The 26,714-nt window shown below is 39.1% G+C and overlaps 3 protein-coding genes across 4 annotated transcripts in view; 2 read left to right on the top strand and 1 right to left on the bottom strand.

Moving 5' to 3' along the window:
* The first annotated feature begins 200 nt into the window (after positions 1-200).
* Positions 201-12,684, top strand: LRRC39 (leucine rich repeat containing 39). 2 transcript variants are annotated; one of them, XM_030952986.1, is made up of 9 exons: positions 201-1,078; positions 3,199-3,385; positions 4,244-4,349; positions 4,789-4,945; positions 5,500-5,636; positions 7,081-7,226; positions 7,597-7,749; positions 8,789-8,928; positions 9,942-12,684. In XM_030952986.1, the coding sequence occupies exons 2-9, from the start codon at positions 3,261-3,263 to the stop codon at positions 9,995-9,997; spliced, it is 1,020 nt and encodes a 339-aa protein (XP_030808846.1). In that variant the 5' UTR covers positions 201-1,078; positions 3,199-3,260; the 3' UTR covers positions 9,998-12,684. The 2 variants fall into 2 exon arrangements, with proteins under 2 accessions (XP_030808846.1, XP_030808847.1); XM_030952987.1 differs by lacking the exon at positions 201-1,078 and adding an exon at positions 1,705-2,831.
* Positions 10,071-15,912, bottom strand: TRMT13 (tRNA methyltransferase 13 homolog). The gene is made up of 11 exons (XM_030952984.1): positions 15,740-15,912; positions 15,369-15,415; positions 15,224-15,290; positions 14,327-14,389; positions 14,146-14,215; positions 13,614-13,720; positions 13,148-13,315; positions 12,812-12,884; positions 12,077-12,151; positions 10,781-11,195; positions 10,071-10,476 (listed from the first exon to the last, which is right to left on the bottom strand). Exons 1-11 carry the CDS (start codon positions 15,893-15,895, stop codon positions 10,281-10,283), a joined length of 1,437 nt encoding a protein of 478 aa, XP_030808844.1. The 5' UTR covers positions 15,896-15,912; the 3' UTR covers positions 10,071-10,280.
* The window catches only part of SASS6 (SAS-6 centriolar assembly protein), a 12,971-nt gene continuing 2,156 nt past the window's right edge, over positions 15,900-26,714 (top strand). Inside the window, exons 1-15 of the mRNA XM_030952985.1 lie at positions 15,900-15,994; positions 16,988-17,048; positions 18,633-18,712; positions 19,887-19,991; positions 20,291-20,462; positions 21,430-21,507; positions 22,481-22,600; positions 22,689-22,880; positions 23,086-23,280; positions 23,604-23,693; positions 23,788-23,967; positions 24,569-24,650; positions 25,020-25,129; positions 25,965-26,087; positions 26,434-26,522. Coding sequence (XP_030808845.1) covers positions 15,927-15,994; positions 16,988-17,048; positions 18,633-18,712; positions 19,887-19,991; positions 20,291-20,462; positions 21,430-21,507; positions 22,481-22,600; positions 22,689-22,880; positions 23,086-23,280; positions 23,604-23,693; positions 23,788-23,967; positions 24,569-24,650; positions 25,020-25,129; positions 25,965-26,087; positions 26,434-26,522 — 1,745 coding nt within the window. The 5' untranslated portion in view covers positions 15,900-15,926. The remainder of the gene's footprint in view (positions 15,995-16,987; positions 17,049-18,632; positions 18,713-19,886; positions 19,992-20,290; positions 20,463-21,429; positions 21,508-22,480; positions 22,601-22,688; positions 22,881-23,085; positions 23,281-23,603; positions 23,694-23,787; positions 23,968-24,568; positions 24,651-25,019; positions 25,130-25,964; positions 26,088-26,433; positions 26,523-26,714) is intronic.

Raw genomic sequence — 26,714 nt, 5'->3', positions numbered from 1 at the left:
AGGGCTTAGTCTGAAGGCTTAGGATATTTTTTAATCCGATGATTACTGAGAAAATATATTGGGGAAATAGAAGTGTATGAAAGAAAGCAATAAAATTACTTTGAAATACTTAAGACAGAATAATTTCACTTACACAAGGAGAAGATTGAAAGCTAAAGTACTTAGTGTCTTTTTAAGTAGGTAATGGTATTCATGTATTTAGTTGTTTGTGGGCTGGAGAGGGTTGGGTTTTTTGTTATAAAGTTCTGTGTGATAGAGTTATAACCAAATTAATTATACTTTTAAAATTTAATCTTCACATTTTATACTCCAGCTCAATTGGTTAGAACTATCCAGTTTTATGGCTTCTGCCTCCAATAGTGACCATGTAGTTATTGTTGTCTCTCTTCCCATTTGATTGAAGTAAAAGATTCTGACAGACTTGTTCTTCTTTTATCTTCTCCGAGGGCTAGTTGAAGAAATAGAATGTTAAATATTTTTCATGATTAGAACTATGAAAAGGGGTGAGTAATAACCCCTCTGCACATCCTGGTAAAGATTACTTTTCTGTCTGGACTTTGAAAATTTGCGGTAATTCTTCAGCATTGGCAAAAGTAATGAGTAAAATACTAAGTGATGTAATACCTTTTCTCATCTGTTTAGTCAATGTTGCTGTTTAATAGCATTTTGAAGCTCAGAGAAACATTAGTAAAGAAAGCAGTCATTTTTAATTCAATACTAGCCTTTTTTATTTCTAATTGTCATTTTTAATTCAAAACAAACTTATTGTGTAGCATAACAATATTCCTTTGTTCAATTTCTGTTAATGGAAGTCCAATTTAGGGGAGCCCAGTCACACTCAGCAAACTGGGAAGGCTTCAACAGTGGTAAATGCTTGGGGGGGGGGTTGCAAAATGCCTCATGTGATGCCTTCTATTCTCAGCATAGGTTAAAATTAGAACTAGACTGACATTGCATTGGAGTCTGAGTGAGAGTTTTAAATGGCTTTGGTAATGCAGACAAGATTCATAATTTGTCTCTGCTCTTGTCCAGAAAGCAATGAGTCACAGAAAATCCTTGAAAACACCAAATAATTAAGGTGAGTTGTTGTTAAACTCTTTCTGATGCTTGGAGGTGAAGTTGTTGAGAGATCTGATTACTTGGGAGTGAAATTGCAGTTGTTTTACAGCCATGCTTGGGAATTCACTTCTAAATTGTTGGCTGTGATGGAAGATTATTATGGTTTTTTATTTTCTTGATGAATAATAAGGTCTAAGAACAAGACCTTTTTGAGGGAACCCAGTTACATGATTAAACCATGCTGAAAGTAGTCATATACTTAGGTCCTTTGATATTTCTTGGTTCTAAGGCAGTATTTGTTGAATGATATCCGAAAGAGAGTTGCCCAGAGTAAGCTTTACTAGAAATAAGTATTGGTTTGACTGTATAGTATGATACTGGGTTTGGTAGTACAACTATTAAAAAATGTCTCTTTTCTGCACAATTTATATAAAAAGATTTCTAGTTTTCTATCTAAGAGGGCTTGTAGTTCAAAAAATGTCTCTAAACAACAAGAAATGATAGATTAATTAATCACTTGATCTCAATAGAAATTTAATCTTGAAAAAAATCAGGTAATTTGAATTGTAACCACTGACTGGAGCAAAAACTTCATGCATACATAGCATTTCTGTTGCATGTTGGGATGGGGACTGGGAAGGGTAGTTACTCTGATGACAACTGAAAGAGAAGTTAATCCTTCAAACTAGTAAATGTGATCACATTTATGTGGGGAAGGGAAAAAATATACAGCCCTCTCTTCACAGGAAAAAATCCAATCCCTCTGTAAGAACCCAAAGGGCAGACTGCACTGCCACGCTGGGGTTGCCATTTGTATCACTTGTCAAATCCTGCCATTTTTCCTTAACAAACAGAGAACACATAAGAATCATAAATATTAGTGCATTAGACCAGATTCTTCTTTATTCAAGCTTTATAATTTGATTTTGTGCTGTCTTTACAACAGGAAGCAATCCTGACATTTTACATTTTATTTGCCTGCACATTTTGACTTAATTTCAGACTTTACAAATAAGTACATGTAAACATAAAATAGAATGACTGCCAGTTTGAGCACAAAAATGATCACTAAGCAACTGTGATTTATCCAGGCTACACAAAATTATAACAGAAACAAATATGAAAAAAAGATTGGTTCTAAAAGACAGACCTGCAACAATTATTGTAGGGAATATATGTATGAAAAGACATGAAATTTCTCTTTTGTTGTTACCTACCTGCTTGTTTGGAAGAAAGTTATCCTTACTTTTTTAGTTTAAAGCATATATAGGACATTTTTCTTACTTGCCACTACAAGTATCAGTAAAAAGTTAGAAAGGGAGCATTCAGATCATCAGTGTTCAGAGTACACTGCTGCTGGCATGAAGTTTAGCCCTGCAAGCTTATCTGAATATCAGTATCTTGGCTCCAGTAATGGCAATAAGAATGGTTTTTAGAGGGATGCAGTGATTAGAATAAGGGAGTATCCTATTTTGCTGCTCTTCAGGACAATATGTATTAATTATCTCACTAAAAGATACATAATGTCAAAACTTTAGACTGAGTTGAATTTTAAATGTGAATTCAGATACCCAGGGATACACAAATGTTCAAAGAGAAATCAGGATTTAAATACATTTTCCTAAAGGTAATGCATTACTAACTATAAAATGCATTGTATGGAGTTAAGCTATGAAAAAAATGAATGCAAATAAAGTATACTAATTAATTTCCAGGAACATTTCCGTTTCTGTAAAGTGCAAAACTCCTTTAGTGACAAGTATCTATATCAGGTAGGTGTCAGAATGCAGCTATCAGAATTGAACTGCCTCAGATTGCAGGTAACAGTTTAATGTCTTCCTGGCATGGGAACACATGCTCAAATCCGCATTTAATAATTATGGCCAACACTTAGCCTTCCATTGAAGGAATGAGAGAAGCCGTTGTTCACTGAATAAGAAGAATGCAGTGATTCCAAAAATATCATTTCTTATTATAATAAAATTTAACTAGGTGCAATTATCTATTTTTATGTGGAAAAAGCAGTTGATAGAATCCTGTCAGTTCTTTATATTAACTCATTTGATAACATAATGAAGTGGGTATCGCAGTATTTTAGTTTTAATGTCACTGTCCCCATCTGGTAACCCGTACCTGAAGTGGTGCATTGAGCCTGAAATTCAGTCAGATTCCTGCAAGCAAATCTGAACATGTAAAGGATCATGGCTGAAACTGCAGTTTGCCTGGGAACATTCTCTGCTGTGAAAACACTCTGGGAAGTGAGAATACACAAGATAAATGAAGAATTACAGAGAGAAAAGGAGTTCAGGCAGAGGTCTGCAGGAAGGTAGGTAAATTGTAACTCTTTATGTGAAAAGCTAGACCATATGTTACGTTTCAGGAGACTGTAATTGGTTTCTTCAAATTCATGCAGACTCTAATTCCTTAGTTGTTACTGCAGCAGGATTCCCAGTGGTTAGAATTTATCTAATGTCTGTGATAAAAATATTAGTCTATAGATTAAATTCCCTGAACTCGGATACTAAAATCCTCTGCTCTGTAAATGTTCTAACCAGTGAAGACTTGTTATGCTTTCTTCTCCACTGAGGTATTAACAGGGTTGCTTGGTGTTCTGTCTGGCCAGCAATTTTATGACATTTTAAGAGGTTTAGGATACTATTTTTGGTACTCCTAATTTATCAGATGCGTTTGAAGTGGAACAACAAATTCAAAAGTTATTCATGGAGAATACAAGCAGAAAGACAGAGAATGACCTCGTCATAACTCTTGTGAAGGTATCCTTTGGAAATCAAGCTAAAAGAAGCTGATTGACTTATTTTCTTGCACTTATATGTGGTGGACTGGAAGGCTTTCATTTTAGGAGTCTGCTTCAAAATGTGCTTTAGAACTTAATTCCACATGACTTTATATTCTGTGGTCCTGCTGCAACATGTTGAAAGTGAATTATGTCCTCCTTCTAAATGCAGATTTAAAGAACTGTAAAATAGAATTCCTTTAAATTACCTCAGCCAAACATTAAGGGCTTTTCTTGGCTCCAACTGATAGTATATTAACATCCAGATAAAATTAATGCTATTTGACAATAAGGTGCTTGTGTATTTTTCCAGAAAATAGATAGGATATAACATATAATTATTGGCTGTATTCATTGTGGCACCACTGGCAGATGATTTTTCCCTTGTAGGCTACTGCTTGTCTGGGAGGAGAGAGCTGCTTTAGCAAAGCTCAAAGAAAAAGTTATTAATGAAGGTGGAAGAGCAATTTTAAGGATAGAGGAAGAAGAATGGAAGGTAGGGTTGATAGGAATGAATGCTGCTTGTGTTGAATGACTGGTGCATTAGAAAACTACTATTTACAACTTTACACTTCCAGTGGTACTATTTGTGTTCTATTAACTGCTCACTGTGCTTTGTTAACAGTGAACTGGGACACACTGTTGTAAAGGGAGTGTAAAAGCAAGCTGGGTGGGTTTTAGTCCTGAGAGGCCTTTCCTAATATATTGATGTAAACCTTTATAAATGTAAACCTTTTCCGATTATGTATGATATTAAAATCGTATCAGTTATCCTTGCTATTTCTAGCATGTTTTAGTTATCAGGATTCATTTTGTAACCTCAGTGTTACAGTATAGCTTAAGAAACAGAACAGGCTGTTAGTGTTTCAAATAAAACTTCTGCCTCAGCCTGTATTCTAAGCTGAATTTCTTCTGGTTTGTGTTTCTTGTTGTAGACATTACCTTCATGCTTATTGAAACTAATCCATCTCCAGGAATGGCAGCTTCACAGAACTAGTTTGCAGAAAATTCCTCAGTTTATTGGAAGATTTCACAGCCTTGTTGTTCTGGATCTATCCCGGAACTCAATTGAAAGTGTACCTAAAGAAATTGGTGAGCTGTGCTTTCTTTTATTTTAAGCTGCTTTTCTAAGAAAATTGGCCTCACACAAATGTACCATTTTTGTGCCCTTTGCTTGTCTAACAATCCTATTGGGTAGTAAGAAAACAGATTATTTAAATCTGACAGCGAGATAGAGATTTCCAAACCATAAATTCCCTATAAACTAAAAATGGGGCTGGATGGAAGAGACATATCACTATGAAAGCTCCCCATGGCAAAAAAAGGACCTGTTTGCACAGCAGGGGCTAGACATCAGAATGCAGCAAAGTGATACTGAAAAACAGACTTAATGCTCTGAGTCCATGGCAGGAGTAGCCTAGTCACAATTTTTTGGTTTTGGGTTTTTTCTTGAAGCACTCCACTATATTGCAGTCCTGTACTAAAGAGTCCTGAGGTGCTACTATTTGCGGTTTGGTGATTTTTTTTGTTTGTTTTGTTTCGTGAGAAAACAGAGCATTTTTATAACAGTAAAAGGATAAGGCAAAACAAATAATAGTGCTTCAAATAGGATAAAGATTAACATTTCTCATTTGTGCTCTCTGCAGGCCAGCTGACCAGCCTCCAAGAGCTGCTTCTCAGTTACAACAGAATAAAATCTGTTCCTAAGGAAATAAGTAACTGCATCAGTCTGGAAAGACTGGAACTGGCTGTCAACAGAAGTATCTGTGATCTTCCTCCTCAGGTTTTGACAAACTGTTTAGTTTTGTTTGTTGCATATTTTGAATTTATCCAAAGCCAATTATCATTACGCGTTGCATTTCTGTTTTCAGATTTGCTGTGAAGCTGTGATTTCACAGTACTCCACACTGATGTGAACAACCTTTCCATGACTGGTCAAACTGAAGCCACATGAGAAGCACATACACACACCTGAGTATCTGAAGGAGCCAGTCTTTATTTTGGCCAGATAAATGACTTGGCAGTGCATAGAGGGCAGTGACACGCTCCATATCAATTTGTTTAGGCTAGTATCATCACTGATTTAGCCCACTAAGAATCTGATGCCTTAGCACAGAGAAGTTCTCTTTTATGGTTGAGAGTACAAATTCATACCACATACCAGGAGACAGCTGTAAGCATCTTTACCAGAACAGCTAGATCTGAAAAGGGGTTGTGTGATTTATACAACTGCCTGTGCAGAGGTGAACAATTGCTGTTCTCAATGTTGAAAACAATTATGAGAGAATGAAAACAACTACTCACCTACTATTGAACTTTAATTTGAACAGACCAAAATGTAAGATCTGCATGTGTAACTATTACTCTCTTAGATAGGGATGACAAGTATGTAACCATATTTACTTGTTTTAATTTATGTTAAAAAAACAGTCATGGCACTAGTTGACAGCAATCAGTGCCTTGCAAAAATGAGTGAGTCCAAATAGCAATAGCATAGAATCTTCAGAATGGAAATATCCACTATTAACCAAAATCCAGAAGTTACAAAACCTATGTGGATACAGGTGGCAGAGTGTAATGTAGAAAATCCATAGTTCTGTCCAATGGAGACTGCAGTGATGTGAGCACTGGGAAGTTTTGGTTATGTACACTTGAGAGGCATTCAGTGTTGAAGCTATTGCACCAGATCTGCTAGAAAACATCTTTATACCACTTGAACATTGCAAAAGCACCTGAAGGCATGATTCACCAAAGGACTTAGGTTCTGTGATACTATGTTGCATTTTTAGAATGTCTTGCCAGGGTAGTAGACTTCACAGCATGAAAGATGTCATGATTCACTCAAAAATGCAGTCCATGCAATTTGATACATAAAAATCTAAATATTTGACTAAGAAAAAAATGGCATATTGCATGGATTATGAAATTCTAAGGATAGTGCTGTCTTTACCATTCTTTTTCTTGAGGCTTGGGGCATATCTGCATTGTAGTCAGCACTATGGCACTCACTACTGGGTGGGAGATAAAGTTCTGCTGCCTTATCAGTTCCCAACCTATCTACCTTCCAGGCAACACTGTTATTGTCAGGTCCTATCAGCTATTGGAACTCAAAACCAATTTGTTTACTGGCTCCAAAATGTGTTGTAATGTTTCTTAACACTGCTAGATTACTGCTGTACTGCTGCAGCAGCTACACAAAGTTGCATTAAATCTCCCCTTCTTTTCAGCTCAGTGATTTAAAGAAGCTGTCACACATAGACTTGTGCATGAATCAGTTTACTGTCATCCCTTCAGCTCTCCTCAACATGCCAAATCTAGAATGGTTAGATATGGGGGGAAACAAACTCCAGGAGCTTCCTGATGCAATTGACAGGTAAATACAGCTCAAAGCTCATCTTAGTCTTAATTCCACTGTACTGAAATTCTAATTAATAAACACTACTTCTAAAGATAATTTTTATGTTAACTTCACTCCAAAGTCAAGATTTTATCAGCCCTAATGTGATGTTTGGATAAGCTGGAATAATCCATTCAATTAACAATAAATTCAGTATCAACTATAAGGTTAATTACGTATTGTCAATCACATTTTTGAACAGAGGTGATTATCTTGGGTATGGGGTTTCCCTTGAGACTTGTTGCACTATGAGTCCTTCATGTGGCTGAAAAATTAATTTTATATTAATGACTGAGAGGAATAATTCTATGAATCTTGATTTACTGCACAAATACCTATTTTTCAGAATGGAAAACCTCCACACCTTATGGCTCCAAAGGAATGAAATAAACTCTTTGCCAGAAACCATTGTTAATATGAAAAATCTTAGTACTCTTGTTCTTAGCAACAACAAACTTAAGGATATTCCAGCTTGTATGAAGGACATGACAAATCTGAGGTAAGAAAAAGCACCAGTAATATAAGTGAAAATAAGTGGAAAATACTTTTTAAAGTCCCCCTTGTGTTGTAGATCATAGAGTGATATACTAAGGGAGAGGAAAAGGCATTACCACAGTTGTACAGATCAGCATAATTACACAGATTCACAACAATTAAGGATCTCGTGAAGTAAGCTCTGTGTAGTGAAACTTAGTTAAAGATGTAAATTATGATAGTTACAGTCTCACATGAAAAGTAGACTATAATACATTTTCTAATTTCCTAGCCCTCCCACTATAATTGCCCTTTGATATCACTCTCTAAAAGCAAGAGCTTGCAGAAAAATGTGGCAGGCATTAAAATGACAAAAAGTAGAACTTTGCCATTGACAATTCAAGCATTCAGAATTAAACAAAATTTATTAGGTTTAAGGACATGGATGAAACTCTCATGTACTTGATATAAAAAATAAAAAGTAATGTAAAATCTTAATTGGTAAAATTTTAACTACTCCTTAGTGTACTGTGACAGAAACTTCCCTGTTGTTAGCATTTTCGTTTGGATTATTGGATGCTGGCTGTTTTAGAGAAAGAATGCTGGTTTGCATAAACCATGCCTAACTCAGGAAGACAATTCCTGTCCTCAGCTCTTTTGGAAGAACATCCTTAACTAAATATATACAAGCATAGGCCCAAGGATGGAACAGGAATAAAGAGAGACAGGACTGGCTCCTGCCTTTGCAAAGCTGGGAGGAGCCACTTGCACTGTTCTCATTCACTCATCTGTTTGTGAAAGATCAGTACATCTGACAGTGGGGTCAGAAACCGAAGACAAAATTATGAGGACCACAATGTTTTTTCCCACCACAATCAGTTACTGTTATAAAGCATCTTCTTAGCTAACTTAATACTAATGATAGAGTGGTGAGTTTAGTATAACAAGAACTTAATTTCCTTCTGCTTAAAAGAGTGTTTGAGAAATCTTAATTCAGTTTCAAAAGAATTATTTTCTTTGGACAAAACTAACTGCAGGATTAACCTTTTCTGGTGAATTCCTAGATTTGTCAACTTCAGAGACAACCCACTGGAGCTAGAGGTAACACTCCCTCTGCGTGAGAACACAGACGAGGAGGAGCAACAGGAAATGTTTGGCATTGACTTCATGCACATGTACATCCAGGAATCACTCAAGAAAACAGGTATGGCTTTTTTATTAATTCTGATCTCTCCATAATACAGTGAGGAAGAGAGGGATAAACTGGATAAATAAAACCTAGGATATGTATAAAAATGAAACATGAATAACCTTCTTAATAAATGAATAACTTTTTCAAAAAAAAATAATCTGTAAACAGGCTTTTACTGAGGACAGGGGCACTTTTAACAGGAGTTGGCACAGTAGGTCTCCAACAAAGAGCACAGATTCTGGTAGGAACATACTGGAACCATGGAGCACTGTAATAAATGTGCCTGAGTTACCTATACCATGGATAAAGAGAAGCTGATGACTGTCTTTCATATTTGCAATTTAGTCAGTTTACATAGTGAAGATCTTCTAGCATCCTTTAATTCATGAAGCTCAACTTTTCCTATTTTTGGATGTTGTCCAGATGGTACTTCCAGAGGAAGATGAGAAATGTCTATGTTCCCAAGATACATCTTTTAGCAATGCACTATCAACACCTGCTAAACAGATGTTTCTCACAACTTGCTTTCCCTGACACAAAATACAGTCACTTAAACAAACACCCCCAGTTTTATCCCATTTCTAAAACATGACAGAAATTTGCTGTTCATTGTCTCTGGGGTAACAGCTTTAATGTTGTAGTAAGAGATCCAAATAAGCACTTAGGAACAGATATTCAGTTGGCAGCTGTTACTTGCAGCAAACACTTCACTGCAGATATAAAATGATCTCTCTGATCTTCATTCTGTGCTTTGTGAAGGCTTAAAAAATGAATGTAATGCTCGTTTTAGAACACTAAGCCAGCTTTTTTCTTATCAAGATTTCATGAATGAGTTATCAAATTAGCAAAAATATACCAAGATGACACTTTAGACATAAGTTTTCTTTCTGAATAGATTCTCTAGCAGCACAGGCTGATCAAAGTACTTAGGCCTACTTAAATATTTTCTGAGGAAATACAAAGCTATTCTGAACTTCAAAATGAGAATAAAGTATGTCAACTTATTTTAATCTATTCTCTTTCAGGAAATGTGGAAAGTTGTACTTCTGGTTCTCCTCCTGTCATGAATCCTAATGAATAAAGAATGTAACTGTGGATAGAAGAAAATATCAAGTACACTTCTTCACAGCAAAGAGGCTACAACAGGTTTCAAATATTCTTAGGGATTTTATTTTTCCATTGATGAGAATTGGTTTGCATATTTGTAATTCCCAGTGAAACTGGAAAATAGAAGACCTTTTCTTGGGTACAGGAAAAATGATACAGGTTTTTTTTTTATAAGAAATGAAGTCGTTTTTATAAAAACCCAGATGAGTTTTATAGGGTTTGTTTTTTTTCCCTATCAATTCCAAATCTATCTCCTGTCATATAGTTGGCTCTGGTATCACAGAAGGATTTGGGACAGCTGTCAACAGGACATTCTCCAAGGACACAGCAGACTCTGTATAATACTGCAGTGCAGCCTTGTATCCTTGCTGTTGTAAATACTCAATCCGCCCGTGATCAATCAGCCGTTTGCAGAGGCAGCCCAGCTCCTTCCGCTCCTCAACACTCAGTATCCTGTTCCACATAAAGGAAGGAAGGAATCAACAGCTGTCAGAAAATAGTTTTGGTAATTAACATTAGTAGTTAAGCTTAGAAAAATTACTGAAACCATTTTAAGTTCATTTCGGTCAGGTAAGCATGACTGTTGAAATATTATGAAATGTGTGTCCATGAAAATAATATTTTTAAAGTAAAATATAAGTTTAGTAATTAAATTTTCTGCAAAATTAGTCCTTTTGAGGACCCAAAACAATTTAATGTTCCACTATACATAGCTTTTCTGTTGGAGTCCATTTGCTAGGGAAGAAAATGTACGTACCCTTGTAAAGTATCAGAACCACTTGCTGTCCTGCTGAGCGTGTGCTCATGTTCTTCTGTGTCATGAGTTTGATCTTCAGTGTCTTCACTTGTAGAAGCTTTGCCTGTGGTTTCTTGCATGCCACAAGTGGCCCAACTACTCATTCTCTGAAAATAATGGAATTCTACTGGTCCTAGTCCTACTGATTTAAAGAACTCTCTGCCTACATAATGTGTCCAGTCACACTTGTGATGGCAACACAGAGCAATAACAATTCCAGCTACAGGCTTATGGTCTTCTGTGGTGCTTTCATTACCAGCAGATTTGTGAGGAGCCACCTCTGTCTGAGCAGCTCTGCAGCGTTTTGGTGCAGGCTCTTCATTTTTTCCATCACAGCAAGTGGTGTAACTTTCAACCAAGCATCTCAAAGCAAGATCTGGGAATGAACAAATACATCCCCCCAAACAAAAAATATCCATAAACACCATGCCATTGTTTATACAGGCTGTATCGTGGTCAGCAATGTGGTTCCCACAAATAAATATAAAATTATACATCACAAATTAAGCCAAAAAGCAAGTTCAATGATAACTAAAAATTACAAACGTGCTTTGAGAACATGAAAACCCTAAATGTGGTTTCTCTGGAGCTTATAAGAGCTTATCCTCTGAAATATTTGTTCTGCAAAAGTGAATTTAATAGTTTGGTTAAAAAATTGGCATATTGTAGGAGAATCTCCTCCCTGTAAAACATATGAGCATTTGCTCTAAAAGTTTGATATCCAGGACATAGTCTATTAAATATGCACATGTACTTCTTAAAGGCTTAACTGTGTCATCTCTGTCACGCTACCTATAAAGGTGTCTTATTTGAGATGTCTTTCTCCACAGAGTAGCCATATAACATTAGAAAAACTGTGTTAGGTTAAAGTTATTGGGAGAGAAACACAATCTTATTTGTGATTGGGATACATATGCAGACAGCCAATAAAATTATAGAAAGAAAGTTGTTTCAAAGAAGAGGCAACTGTGCTATAAAAGTACTCTCAAATACATGACCCCTGCCACCACACACTGTTCTCTGTCCTAATCTATTAAAGGCAAGAAGGGCTTCCCTTCTGCCTAAAGTGTCCTTACACCTATTATCCTTTTACTGTTCCACTGGAGTCAAGAGATATTTAGAATATAATTACTGTGTTCAACAAAAAAGGTTTACAGGGCAAGAACAGCTTAAAAGGACAGTTTGGAAGATCAGTCTATTCAGAGTGTAAGGCTTTATATCCTGACTTTCTGCAGTTCACACATCTGTAATTCATACCTGTTGCAGCACCACACAAATGCTTCCCAATTCCTACCACTGGTAACTTTTTCTTCTCCAAAATAGGTACCTTATCTGGAAGGAAAAAAAAAACAAACCAACAAACCCCCATGCAATCCACCACTACCCCTGCACCTCTGTTTTTTCTGAATAATATCATTTCAGCACACTTAGAAATCAACGTTTGCCACTACTAAAAATACATTAATTGGCACATTTTGTTAAGACAAATTAAAAGAATAGGATGCAGTGGCTGGGAAGCACATTTAACCATTTCAGCCTTTCTCTACTGCCTATGAAAGGTTAATATGACATTAATGCATTCCTGCTGACAGGTGCTCCCACAGATTCTGTAGCATTGATGGTGCATCACTTGCTTAATTCTACACATAAAACAAACAATGCAAACATGTTTAATTGTGCAAGTGCTAGAAAACCTTCAAAATGTATTTGTTTTGGTACTTTCTCACCTATAATGATGTCCTATGAGTGTATAAAAAGTAGAAAACTTTAAAACTCCATTTAAAATATATGTATATGTGTATCTGTGTATATTCACACATGCCTGTGTGTACATACGTGTATACATACAGCATCAACATGTCCAAGCAACCACTGAGAATAATCTTCAGAACCAATATTTAAGCATGTTACACACAAATTGACTGGAACCCCAATTCAAAATTTAAAAATAAGCCTCTATTTCAGAATGACACAGGCCAAGAAGAAACTTACTTAAACATAAGTGCTGAATGTCTACTTGAAGCCTCTCAAATATAGAATCTCTCCTTTTGTGTTTTCCATCCACCTGTTTAATGAGAACAAGAGATTGCATAGGGCTGGTATAATTTTGCTCCAGGTATTAATGTCAGACTTTTTTCTTTTTAAGTCAACATTTGAATTTCCAACATTAAACATCAGGATTTTTTTCTAACAAATTTGCTATTAGTGAAGTATGGAATGTATAACTTGTAAAATTTAAATGTACTGAGGATAAAAAAATGAATACTAACAGCTTCAATGGCAATGGTTTAAAAATTATACTTTACTAATGGAACAATATCCTCTTACCTTGAATCTTGTGGTTGCCCTTTCCACAAGCAAAAACTGAACACCTTCAACGTTCTCTAAGGCAATATCAACCCAATGAGACAGCTTTCCTCGCCCAGCTCCAAACTCAACAAAACACCTTCCCGGACCAAGTAAATGCAATCTTTCCATGTTACCTAAAATAGAAGCCTACAAACATCAAAAGATTATTTGTGAACCAAGAAAATATATACCCTGTGTTTTGTAATGCCTTATAGAAAAATTATTCCTTCACCAAACTGCAGAAGACTTTTTTAAGCCTTGCTTTCAGTGAGGGATTAGGGAAAAGATGATGTGTGTACAGAGGAAAGGGATTATATCTTCTCTTTTACCATATCACATTTCCTCTGTGGAAATCAACTGGAATTATGCACCCAGTCACTCAAATTTACAGCAGCACAATTCCATGTCCAAACTGCTCTATAGTTATTAGTAAATCAGACCAAACCTGTTGTTTCAGGTGTTTGAAAGCAGATTCCCCATTCTTTGGATCACTTAAGGCTTCTTGTAAAGCCTGGTGGGACAATATTTCTTCCTTAAGATGGAGTTCCAGGCCTGGAGGCAAATGCAAAACTTTTAGGTATAGCTTTTGAGTTTCCAAGGGTTCCTAGTTTGTAACACCCATTATTACAATTGTGACATGAGCTCAGTTTGTAGCACTAACAAAACAGTCTGCTGGGAGTGTAAATCTATCATCATATGTTTATAACAGAGCTGTACTGTTATCTGTAGTGACATCTGAGTGAGAAAAAAAAAAGAAAAACAAAAGGAAGGGAACACAGATTGGAGTTTTATCATTCTTTCATTCTGCTTTTTGCAGTAAAACTTAGCTTTTGGAGGTCTCTCTCATAACTGTTTCAGATGTGTTTTATGGCACCTAGCTCATATTTTTACAGGTATCTAACAAGAAAAATAACAATGAAATATGTAATCAATTCAATTTAAAACATTTGATATTTAGTATTTAGTATTAAGCTCACCATTACTTGCTTTTTTCAACCTGGTAATTAAATTCTGCAGCTCTTCGATAGATAGAGAAGATAGAGGAACCTTTTTAGGGAAAAAAAGTGACACCAATGAGACCTTTGAAATTTTCTGTATCTTTGCAGTCATAAATTGCAACATGTAAGGACTGAACCTGAAACCAAATAATGTACTCACTTGTTTTTCTGGTATTTCTGCTGCATCTTTTAAACCAGCATTAATATCTTGAACAAAGTAGACCTAAAAAAAAAAAAAAAAGAAAGAAATTTGATTCAGTTAATTACCAGGAAGTAAATAGCTAAATTCTTCAATGTTCTTATGGTAAGGTATGTAGCAATAGGAATCCACTGCAAAGATTTTCCAAGTAATTTTCCTTCCTATAGTCTGATCCTGAATCCCAGCCAGAAATGACTCTTCTGACACAGTTTTACAAGATCGAACATGCTCATAAGAGTTAAGCAGTCAGGGCTTACTAGACAGATTCCAGAGACCATTTTCAGGTTTCCCAGGGAATACTAAATGTGCAATTCTAATAAGGCAGCAAGGCAGGCAATAAAGAAGCCATCCTCTGCTTTCTTGCAAGAGCTGTTGTCCTGTTGCTTTCTTGCAAGAGCAACATGTCCTGTTGCTTTACTCAGCAGCTGTCAGCCAAGCTCTCCGTGGCTCCCTGCCAGCCTGGCTGGAGTGGGCAGCTGCCTGGGATACCCAGAGCTTCTCTGCCGGTTCTGCTTTCCCAGGACAGCCTCTCCCCCAGCCTCTGAAATGAATGGCACTGGGAGAGCCTCTCCCCTGGGTGTGTTTCTGAGAAAAATGAATTCAACATTTTTATTTGTAATCAAGAACTGAAAAGCTGTACCAAATTAAAGTGAGAAGGGCAGAGAATATGAGGGGACTGGAATGTGAGTTGCATTTCAGCAAGTGCTTATAGAGCTTCCATCCTGCCTCACAGCAGTGCTTTGCTAGACCTGCTGCCCTGCAGCTCACAGCTGCTGTCAGCACAGAAAATTCTCTGCAGGACTGCAATGTTTAAGGTCTTAAATCTGAGATGAAGTGCTGAAATTACACTGCACTTACAGGCTTTGGCTTCTCTCTTGAGTTACATTTTTTTAAGTGCTTTTGTAGTTGGTCTTCATATACAGTGCTAAAAGCCAAATGGAGAGAAAAGTAAGTATCATGTGAATAGTGACACAGAACGGGAAAAGCATTTACATATACTCACTGTTTTGGATCAAGAGGGCACGGAATTCTTTTTCTGTCATTTTGTTCCTAGTTAGAAAAGTTTTAGAAAACATTTCAGCATGCATTCAGTGTTGTGTTTTAAAGAAGCTGTTGAGGGGCATCAGCTTCATAAAACATCTATTCAGAATAAGTGAGTTAACCGGAACGGAGAAACGGAGACGAGAACTTAATATTAACTGGATCTTAAAAGAATAAACCCCTAATGCAAGGAGAGGGCTACTGCTGGGCTGGGGCGAGTGCCCGGCACACCGAGGCTCAAGGGAAGCACAGGCGCTGCCTGTCCAGCCGTGCCACGAGAGCGGGGCCACCCCGAGCCCACCCGCGCTCCCGGCCCGAGAGGGGTCCCTGCACCTCCTCGTGCCCGTGCTCGCCGCAGAAGCGCCTGCCGGGCGCGGGGATCATCCTACAGAAGCGCCTCTTCCTCAGCACGAAGTGAGCGCAGCGCCCCGGCTCCGGCTCCGGCTGCGACGCCGCCATCGCCACTCCCGGCAGCCCCCGCGCCGCCATCTTGCGGCCCCTCCCCGCGGGCGGGAGCAAGATGGCGGCGGAGCGGATCTTCGACCGGGCAGTGTCGGTGCGAGTGCGGGGCTGCGGCTGCGAGGAGCGGTGAGTGCAGGCCGGCTGCGCAGGAGCTTCTTTGTGCTCTTCAGAGGGGCTGCAAGCCACAGGCGCTTTCCTCCTGCCTGCTCTCAGCGCCGCTGGGCAGCGCTCTGCGGTGCTGCGCTTCGGGGTTGTTGCGGGCACCGTCCCGGGTGAGGGAGGGACCGGTCTGGGGAGGCCTGGGGGAGCCGGAGAGGGCCGGGCGGTCGCCGTGGGTGCCTCGCCAAGGGAGTGAAGCCGGCGGGGCGCCGGCAGCGGAGCGAGCTCGCCGTGGCTCGCGGGAAGCGCCGCTGTGCCCGGGGCTGAGGTGACCCGAGGGCCGGGGCCGTTGGCGTCTCCCGGGGCTCGGCGCTGCCCGCGGGCCCTCCCGCCTCTCCCCCGCCGTACCCGCCGCTCCGCGGCCTCCTGAGGCGCGGCTCCTCCTCAGCGCCCCGCGGCCCAGGGACCCGCGGGTTGAGCCATCTGTGCGAGGCGGTGGTGCCTGGGAAAGCCCAGATATTCCGTATGTGAGGCGTCTCTTCAAAATAGGATGATTTTCGACACTATGGGTCCTGTCGGGGTTAGGCAGTGTGAGAAGGCACGGAAAGGCTCATGTCTGTGGTGCGCGTGGTAATATAGGTGACTTAGTACTCGATAAGAACTCACTGAAGACAAGGTAGCACTGTATAAACGATTGTCAGGAGTTTGAGCAATCGTTAATAAATTTCAACAGGCTTTTACAAAAGTTCTAGTTTCTGGACAAAGTTTCAAAGCTCCTGCCTTGCTATTTAAAGTCTGGTGGATAACAAGCAAGCAGCAAAAAGCCCAGCTCTGACTGAAGAGCTGCAGTGACTGAAACTCTTATATTTTAAGTGTAGTCATCAGTGGGAACTTTCTTAATGTTTCTGCCTAAATTTTTATTTTTGAGATGTCATTGATTTCATTAATGCAGCTGTGAACACATATTATTTGGAGAATATTTTCTTGATTTATTACTGAGTTTCATCTTTTTGTACACAGGAGGTTAAAAGTTCGAGTGAATATTGAACTACTGTCAATTTCTAATCCTGTTCATAAAAAGGTTTGTAAATTAATCATATTTCTGTCATTCATTAGGTATTATCTGAATTTCATTTTATGGAAGTGGAAAAAGCAAAATGGGATTTTAGTGTTTGCCATTTGACCTTACTTTATTTTTATACAATTTTTGAGCGACTTAGTTGGTTCAGTATTGTGTTTTTCCACCCTTACCCTCCATTCTCCCACCCTTTTTTATCAGTCTATTTTAGTTTGGCTATTGATGGGTCTTAGCAAGCTTGCCTTTGAAAGTATTTGGAGATGCTCAGGGGAACATGAGTTAGAGCTTAGGAGTACCTTTAGTTCAAGGTTCTAAACTGGGAGAAGAATAATATTTCTCAAGGAAAATCACAATGAGTTCTCACTACTGGAGACTTTGTCATCTCTTCTGTTGTATGTCTGGTTTGTCGCCAAAGTGTTCATCCCTCAGCATGATGTTAACGTTGGTTATGGTGTTGTTGGGTAAAGATTTGTTTGTATAGGAGTTTTTGGTCAGATTCTGCTGCTGGTGGCAGTGATAATGGTGCTTCCCTCTGAGCAGAAGCAGTTCAGTTAGAGGTGTGTGCTGAGCCTGGAGGAGCCTGGAAACTGGAAATGCAGTGGAGTCTGTCAGGGAGTGATCAGTCTAAAGGGGAACTTCCAATGCCTAATCAGCTAATGGGATATCAGCCCAAGCAGGTGTTTTATCCCACCCATCAATCCACCCCAGCTGGCTTGGGTAGCATTGATATGAACTGCCTGTGTGTGCAAATCCCTGAGTTTGTTTATGATCTCCAGCTGAGAGTTTTGTTGGTGTTACTGGCACTGAATTACTGAAAGAAGTTTCAGTTCTGTATGTGTACAGTGCTGTGTCACATTTCATTATGTTGGAGCAGCTGCCGGGTTTCTGCTTTACTTTTGTACCTCTGCTCAGGAATAGCCCTGCCACAGGGGCGAGCCTTGTTCCGGCAGCGGAGCAGCGGCCTGAGCCTAATGTAATGCATCACCCCATCCCTGGAATTCCAGGCTTCATGCTTATGGAGAGGGCAGGTTTTCCAAAACACTGTGTAGGCCTCCAGTGAACAAATGAGGGTCTGTTTCAAAGCTAAGCAGCATAATCCTGCAGTTTGCCATACAGAATTCCTGGATTCAGGTGTATCCAATCTGCAGAGCTCTGTATTCCAGTGTATAAAACCAGCTGGTGGTTTCATAAACTTCAGGAGCAGAGTGCTCTGAAAGGCTTCCAGTTATGGGAGGGATGTATTAGTAAACCATGACAGTGGACTGCTAGTGCTGCACTTATTTCATGGGGGGAAAAAAGAGCAAATAGCTTTTTCTCTGAAAAATTATGGATACACACTGAATTTCAAAACCTTTGCTGCTCAAAGTTTATGGTTTTGACTTGGTTTGTTTTTATGAAAGAGTTTTCCTTGTTTTCCTGCTGTAATATTTGAAGTTGTGTTAAATGGTGATGTCTTACAGGTTCTGAATCAGTTGCCACAATTCTCTTGTATTTTTGACTGAACAATAAAAGCATTCAATACTGTTTGCAATGCTGGTTTACAATATTTATAGTATTTTAATCTTATTTAAATGTACATCTTTCCAGGACTTAGCTGTTCGATTGACTGATGATACTGATCCTTTTTTCCTTTATAACCTTGTCATATCAGAGGAAGATTTTCAAAGGTAGGTGAAATCACAGTATTTTCTTTGTGAAATATTTCTAAATGGCAAAAAAAGAAAAAGGGAGTATTTTTAGCTTAGAGTGGTCTGTGCTAGAGTTCAGGTTTTGGCAGTTTTCACTTGTGGAGTTTTGTCAGTGTTTTGCCAATATTGTTCTCTGACCAGTGGGTGAAACAGCCAGGTTCAGGAGGGTGGCCAGCTCAGGTTACACAGAGGAGTACTGCTGGTATCTTCTGTTTATCCCAGCTGCTTCTTACAGGCTATTGTGTGTGTATGTGTGTGTGAACTAGTTCAGGAAATGATTAGGAGAAGAAAGTCTGTTTGCATGGACATGGTTTTACAGACCCGTGCCTGTATCTTAGGGGTTTCTTGCATAATTGTACTGTTGGGTCTCATTTACTTGCTCGGAATTTGAGCAAATGATCAAATTTGGATTCCAGGCGTGAACAGATGAACAGTACAGTTTTCTGCTTTCTTTGGGTATTCATTTATTTTATTTTTGCTTTGTTTTGTTGTGTTTTTTTGGTGTGGTTCTTTTTGTTTGTTGGTGTTGTTTTCAAAAAGGGAGGTGTGATCAGTATGTGGATCAAAAGGCAAAAGCAAGGTAGTGTTTGCAGGAGGGATGTGCAGGAGTGTTTTGTTGCAGGGGGCACAGCTTTGTCTGCGCACTGTGGGGTGTTTGTCTGGGTTTGCTGTGTCTGTGCAGAGGGGGCAGACATGGGCGAGGGGGGGATCGAGGGAATGGCTGAGGCTCCCTCCTTGTCCTGTGCTTGTTCCCTGTGCCTGTCCCATCCCTGCTCCACACTGTGCTGTGGGGGTGATGCCTACTCAAAGGCACATTTGTTCACCACAGCAACTTCTGGTTTTTAATTAGTACAGACCATTTGCAAGAACTCTTGTGATCAGAAGTATCCTCTGGGGACTATTCTCCAAGATGTGCTCTAGGATGCCCCTGCTCAAGCAGGGAGGCTGGATCAGCTGACACACTGTGGTCCCTTCAGCCTGAGCACTTCTGTGATTTTGTGATATGGAGACACACTTCTAGTTGACAAAGACATGCTAGTAAACTTTAATGACCAGAACTGGTTCTTTCTAATGTTGTAAACAAAATATTTCATAGGAAATAAATTACAGTTCTCTATATCATTAACATTATTTTTCCTGTCTGTTCATATAGTTTGAAATCCCAGCAAGGTCTCTTGGTGGACTTCTCTGCTTTCCCACAAAAATTTGTAGATCTGCTTCAGCAATGCATTCAGGAGCAGAACAAAGATATCCCAAGGTAGGTCATAAGTGTGTGCCATGTTATCTGTGTGTACCTGTTGAGTACTTAAAATGCCTGTCAGTCACTCAGACTGAGAAGAGTCAGTAGAAAAGGATAATCTGACCTGCCCTGTCCTGAATGTGTTGGTGGATGAGGTAAAACCTGAGTCTTTGGAGGAGAATTCTTTCTTGAGCAAAAACTGGACAGCCTTTTACTGCACATATAAAAATATATTTTATTGGGAAATAGATTAGGATCTACAGGTAGTTTCAGGAAAAAAAAAAGCTAAACATTTGATTATCTTGGTTTTTCCCTAGGTTTTTGCTGCAGTTAGTTTCTTCAGCACCTGCACTAGATCACACACCTGTCTCTTTAAATGTAGTGGAGACCAACCCTTTCAAGCACCTTACCCATCTCTCTCTAAAATTCCTGCCAGGAACTGATGCAGAAATAAAGAAGTTTTTAGCCAACTGTTTGAAATGCCTTAAGGTAAAATCAAAGTTTATTGTAACTGCAACTAAGCCTCAATGCTGTATGTACTTAAGCATTTTTTTCATTCTGAGTAATTCAGAAGTATGTACCAAGTTGTATGCTCTGGTTTCTTTTTCCTTTTAGCCCAAATATGTAATTGCATGCAGCTGCTTGGGTGCCTGCTGTAAAATCTGAATTGCTGCTATCCCCCTGGCAGTGAAAATGCATTTTCAGGCAGGCAGTGCCATTTGAAGCAGCAGGAGGGAGGTGTTTTACACACAGTGCATGTGCTGTGCAGCTGCTGAGTGCCCTGGCTGCTGCACTGCCCTGCTCACAGCCTGTGCTGGTGGCCAGAGCAGCTGCAGCACCTACTGCATCCTTCAGTCTCTGTTCTGCACTTTTTGGAACCTTCAGTCACTGTTCTGCTCTTGGCTGTAGGAGAGCACAGGCTGCTGGTAATTGTGAGGCTTGGTGGGCTTCAAAGGACTAACAGCTATAAAAAGCCAGTTAAAATTGGAATGTTGATGCAGTTTGGTAGCATGCTAGGTTTGATTTTGTGAGAAATTAAAGGTCTCATAGTTTGACTGTTGTCTGTTTCAGTTTCATAGCCTGGGATTTGTCTCCTGTTGTGCTGTTATGTTTCCAGGCACCTAATAAGCCATTTTAATAACATAGATTTACAGTATTTCAGTTGATCTCTTGTTTGGGTAACTCCTTTGTAAACATATCTTGTAAATAAGGTACTATTTCCTGGTAGAAATAAGGTAGAAATTTAATTTGGGGTTTTTACATTGTGGGCTAATACCTTTTCTTTTGAATTTCCTAATTATATCTTATTCAGTATGGCACTTACTTAACAAGGTGGTCTTTTCACAAATACAGTGAGTATCTGGGTGCTTAGGCAGGCTGTGCTGATTGAATGGGAGCTAAATGCCACTTGTGCTTTGGGAGCTAAGGATTTGACTTGATGTCAATTTGTCCATAGGAGGATAAAATGATGTTGGAAGAAAAGCTTAAGAGAACTGAAGAGGATCTTACCAGGCAACTGAGCTACACTCAACAGGTAACAGAAACTTTTAACTTTTGCGTGTTGCAGTTTTTTTGATTTATGGAAAATGTTCCTTTTTGTAGGCTGGTTGGTTAGCCACTACCTAGCCAAGGTAACTGACTTGAGACTGAGTGAAGGGAATAGTCTACTGTAACTTTTCTAGAGAGTGAATAAAGCCAGCAGCTGAATTCAGAATTAAACTGAGCTCTTGCAGTACTCAAGCAGAATTTTACTTTATTTTGTGCAGAGGTCTGTGTGTGCACACACAAATTGAATACTAAATATATGGTCATGTGAAGATAAATGATAAATATATTTCATATATTCAATGAATTATTGAAAATGGTTTTATTTGGAAAATTATGAAACTGCGGTAAATAAGTTGGAAGTCTTGGACTTTAATTACTCCATTTTGGTTTTTGCAGTCAGCATAGTAATTCTGTATTTCAAGAGAATGGTTTGGGCCAGATTCTGCAATTATCATGGTGACTTTTTTGACCATAATGAAACAGAAAAATTCCATTAAAACTGTTAAGAATTATTTTTGGAATGGAATATTTGTTTGCCTCATGTCTGCAGGCTCAGTGTGAGTTACTGGAATGTGTTTGCAGATTGGAATGCAGATTTACAAATCAAAAAAAGGAAGAGATGCCGCTGAAGAACTGTATTTTGTTCTCCTAATAGAGTGTTCTTGTGTTACGAGGTAGAGAGCATCAGCGGGCTGTTTTTTTCACTCTTTAATAGTGGCTGGGAAAAAACCACAATTGGAAATTATAGATTATTTTATCCACAGTATTAGAACAGTGCTCTTCAGCTTCTCAGTGCCTTACTTCTTCTGGTTACAAAATTAACATATTTCAGTGTCCGATGCTGAAATTTAGACTTCTTTTAATAATTCCATGTCCTTTTAGTAAGTAACAGTAAAGAGTCAGTATTGGCTGAAATGCTTACATTTTTAAACTCTGTGTGCTTTGTCAAACTTGAACAGAGCTTGTCAGAGAAGAGCCGGGAACTTGACAAACTGAAAAATGAATGGACATCCTACACTACAGCTCTGAGCAACAAACACTCCCAGGAGCTGACAAGTGAGAAGGAAAGAGCTCTCCAGGTACAGTGGTTGGAAAGAATGAACAAGATTCTTGTGTGGGAATAGTCAGAGTCACCGAGTAACTGCTTCTTTTCTTTACTTCTCACAGGCACAAACTCAGTACCAGCAACAGCATGAGCAACAGAAAAAGGAATTGGAAAATTTGCATCAGAAGAGTATTCAGCAGTTGCAGAACAGGCTCTCAGAACTCGAGGTCATCAATAAAGATCTAACAGAGAGGAGATACAAAGGAGACTCCACAGTCAGAGAACTGAAAGCAAAGCTTTCTGGATTAGAAGATGTACGGCTTCCCAATATCCAAAATTAAACTTACAACTGCTAGAGCATTAACAGTGCCTGCCTGGGCACGTCATAGGAAATACAGCATATTCAGTTCATTTATTTCCTCTTTATTCCATATTATGCTTACTATTTAAATATGTCTGTTTAAATTACTGTTACAGGTTTTCTTGAAGAATAAAATTTATTTCCTTCCCAACATTTAGGAATGTCAAAGAGCAAAGCAGGAGGTGCTGTCCCTGCGCCGGGAGAACACAACTCTGGATGCTGAATGCCATGAAAAAGAGAAACTCATTAATCAGCTGCAGACACGAGTTGCTGTCTTGGAACAAGAGATCAGAGACAAAGATCAGCTCGTCACCAGAACAAAAGAAGTCTTAGATGCGACACAGGAACAAAAGGTTTCTTCATTAATTTTTTTTAACCTTCCTAATTGTAGTCTCCATAGAAGAGCTGCTGACTAGTTTTTATGAATACAGCCAGTCAGCTTTCAAATGTAGTTAAGATTCTAATTTATGGCATCAAAAGTATACCGGGTTCAGATTTAATCCTGTGGTACTGGAGTAATAGTTTATGGGATTTTTGGTAATCCAGACCCTATAAAACTTGATTGAAAAGCACTGGCTGCTTCTTTGTAAGGATAGTACTCAAAGAATTAGTGAACATTCTACTTGAAATCATAAACAATCACAGCCTTATTATATTTTGTAACATTCTTTTCAAGGTGATACTGGAAGAGAGTACAGAGGAAAAACAAAGGCATATTGAAAAACTAGAAACAACAATTAAGTCACTGTCAGCTGAGCTCCTTAAGGTTTGTTTGAACATGGCACTTCCCCTGTGCCACATCTCCCTTATTCTTAGGTGTTTATTTTTGTAATACATGGCTTGGGTTTTTTTTTTAATAGGCTAATGAAATTATCAAGAAATTACAAGGAGATTTGAAAACTCTAATGAGTAAATTAAAATTGAAAAATACAGTAACAATTCAGCAAGAAAAACTATTGGCAGAAAAAGAAGAGAAACTTCAAAAAGAGCAGAGGGAATCGCAGGAGATGGAACAATCCCTTCGCATGAAAGAGCAGGAGGTACTGATGGGTTAACCTTGTGTGCTGGAAATGCTAATGTATGGATTTTGTGGGGTTTGACTTAGTTACAGAAATAAGGTCTTAAATCTTTCCACGCAATAGAATACACTCTTTTGCTTATTAACATATTTATTTAAATATGTCAGCAACTTTCAGATTTTTTTAATGTTAACCTGATCTGTAAAAGCCATCCAATTATATGGAAGGCAACCAAAAGTGTTTGAAGAGAACAAAGCAATGTAATGGATGAGTCAGCACCCTTTAGAAGGCACATTCATGTGTAAGTTGGTGAAGGGAACGAGAACAAGAACAGAGTGAACCTTTTTCTTCCATTCCATTAAACAGGACATTCCCCTGTTTAGAGTCCTTGCACTATTTAATCATAGAAAAATAAAGGTCAAAAAGGATTCTGGCTGTCACCTTGTCAAAATCCTAGCTGAAAGTAGGGCTTCCTTTAAAAGAATTACTAAGTTGCTTTTGTGACAAACTGAGTTAAAACTTCTTTAATTTTAGAATAACTTCATAAATGCTTTTTTTGTTGTTGTTTATAGCTAGTAGTATAACACTCCTGATAGTGTTACAATTATTGTGGGAATTACAGGTTTGCAAGCTACAAGAGCAGCTAGAAAGTACTATACAAAAACTCGAAGAAAGTAAGCAGTTACTGAAAACCAATGAAAATGGTAGGTTTATACAGCTTGATTTCTCCCTCTGTAAAAATGACCCAGTGACCTCACTGGTGCTGAAATTGACAGAAGCAGTTTTGGGGGTTTTTGTGAAGAGCTGCCATTATTGTCATGTGTGGAAAACAAGCCTCTGGCTGTGCAATAGCCAAGAGCTGCATGTAGGGATTCCCTTGGGGCTGGTGCCTGGGGCTGTGGGGTGGGGGCTTAGAGGCCTGGAGGGGAAAGGGACCTTCAACAAATGGCTTTGCTTGGTACTGGGGAGGAAAAACACCCAGTGAGCTGTCAGTGTGAGGAAGGCCTAGTGGCTGTTTCAAACACCTTGTAAGAGGGAGCAAATGGACTTCAGCTTTTTCTTCCTCTTTGCAGTTATCACATGGCTGAACAGACAGCTGAGTGAAGTTCAGATGGCAAAGAAACTGGACAGCCCTGGCAGTGCCCCTGCTGGTGGGAGGGCTGCTGTTTCACCTCTCAGCATGGTAAGGCAGAGCTGTAAATAACAGACTGGTGAGGTGGACATCAGTTGCTAAAATGCAGGGCCTTCAAAGAGGCCTTCCAAAGGCTTTCATCCTCTTCTGGCCTTACAGTTTTGGGTGGGTGTGGTTTGGCTTTGTGTGTTTGTTTGTTTTTCAACAGTATAAAACTCTGTTGGGTACTTCTTGATGCCCTGGGCCTTGTAGGTGAGAATCTTCTAAGCTCTTGTTTACATAAAATAGACAAAGCAATAATGGAATTAGTTTGGAAAAGATGAAGTGCAGAGTGAAGGCAAAAGAAGGTGGCTTTTTTTGTGTTGAGAGGTTAACTTGCTAATTCTCTTTGTAAAGGTTGAAACCCAAAGTGTACTATTTCAATACTCAAACTAATGATTTTTAGATACAGCACAGTCAGGGGCTAAGGAATGCAGCCTGCAGTCATTGTTGAATAGTGTGACTTGCTGCTTCTCACCCTGTGTTGTACAGAGCTCTGCTGTCACAGTGACAACAGGAACTGATCAGCTGCTTGTTCACAGTGGAAGGGCTGTTCATACGGAGAGGACTCTGGATTTGTAGCTGGATACATTAATTGCTTCAATCAATGACAGGCTGTGTAGCTTTTTACTAGCTGAGAGTCCTCACCTCAGCTAACTTTTTTAAAGTTACGTTTTCCTTAAGTGTGCAAATCTTGGAAAAATGATGTTTTCTTCCCATCAGGAAGACTCCCATAAGTCTTGGCTTTGTAATGGCAGTTAGTTGTTAATTTTGGAATTTTTAACCTCTACGGTTACTTGTGGAATTATGTTTCTCATTTATGGATGAGTTTCTATTTGTTTTACAGCCTGACCGACCATCCTTTCATAGCTCAGGACTCAGTCATCCCATTTCGCCTCTCTATGCCTTCCAGAACTTTCTGGAACCGATACACAGCAAAAGTGGAAATTCCCAATGTCCAGTATCAAAGGCAGGCACTTCAACTTTTTTGTTTGCTTAAGAATGTATAAAATTGTATTTATTATTTATTTAATGTAAAATTTTATTTAAATTGTATAAAATATCAAAGCACAACATTTTGACTATTTCTCAAAGTGCTATTTAGTGTATTTACTCTAGGCTCTCTGCCTTGAGCATTATGCCTGTTATTCATAGCTAATGCTTGTCTTTAGGCTGTTTCTCATAGGCTTTGCTGCACAGCAGGGCCAGTGAGGTGTAGAAACAGGAATCTCTGGGATTTTGGCTCTGTGAATGCCCTCGGGGGAGGGGACTGAGATCTGGACTAACTCTTAACCTGCAGCTCTGTGTCTCTGCAGGTTCAGTTGAACTCACAGCTTTTGAAACCCAGTCGGTGTTCAGATGCTCACACAGTGCCTGCAGCTGGCCATGCAGCAAACAAGGAGAAGTGAGTGTCAGCTACTGCTCTTTAGTAGTTTTGTTATTTCAGTTCATAAAGCCCTTTGTCAGCTTGGTGTGTTTGGAGCTGACTAAAGGTTCTAGTATTAGCCTGGTTCTGTGATCTGCCTTTCTTCATTACCATGCTCACCAAGCAAAGGAAGAGCTGTGCTTGCAGGAGTGGGCCCCAAGGGACAGCAGT

The sequence above is a fragment of the Camarhynchus parvulus genome, chromosome 8, assembly GCF_901933205.1.
Source record: "Camarhynchus parvulus chromosome 8, STF_HiC, whole genome shotgun sequence".
In the NCBI taxonomy this organism is placed as follows: domain Eukaryota; kingdom Metazoa; phylum Chordata; class Aves; order Passeriformes; family Thraupidae; genus Camarhynchus; species Camarhynchus parvulus.
Note: the sequence above shows the minus strand (reverse complement) of the source record. Positions and strands in the feature narration are given on the sequence as shown.

What these genes read in the sequence shown, in the direction of transcription:
- LRRC39 (XM_030952986.1), top strand. Translation starts at nt 3,261, where the DNA reads ATGGCTGAAACTGCAGTTTGCCTGGGAACATTCTCTGCTGTGAAAACA. An exon ending in TAGAGGAAGAAGAATGGAAG is followed by an intron (nt 4,350 to 4,788) that starts GTAGGGTTGATA and finishes TTCTTGTTGTAG; the next exon opens with ACATTACCTTCATGCTTATT. An exon ending in AAGGACATGACAAATCTGAG is followed by an intron (nt 7,750 to 8,788) that starts GTAAGAAAAAGC and finishes GTGAATTCCTAG; the next exon opens with ATTTGTCAACTTCAGAGACA.
- TRMT13 (XM_030952984.1), bottom strand. Translation starts at nt 15,895, where the DNA reads ATGGCGGCGCGGGGGCTGCCGGGAGTGGCGATGGCGGCGTCGCAGCCG. An exon ending in TGCCCTCTTGATCCAAAACA is followed by an intron (nt 15,291 to 15,368) that starts GTGAGTATATGT and finishes TTTGGCTTTTAG; the next exon opens with CACTGTATATGAAGACCAAC. An exon ending in GGTTCTGATACTTTACAAGG is followed by an intron (nt 10,477 to 10,780) that starts GTACGTACATTT and finishes TATGTGGAACAG; the next exon opens with GATACTGAGTGTTGAGGAGC.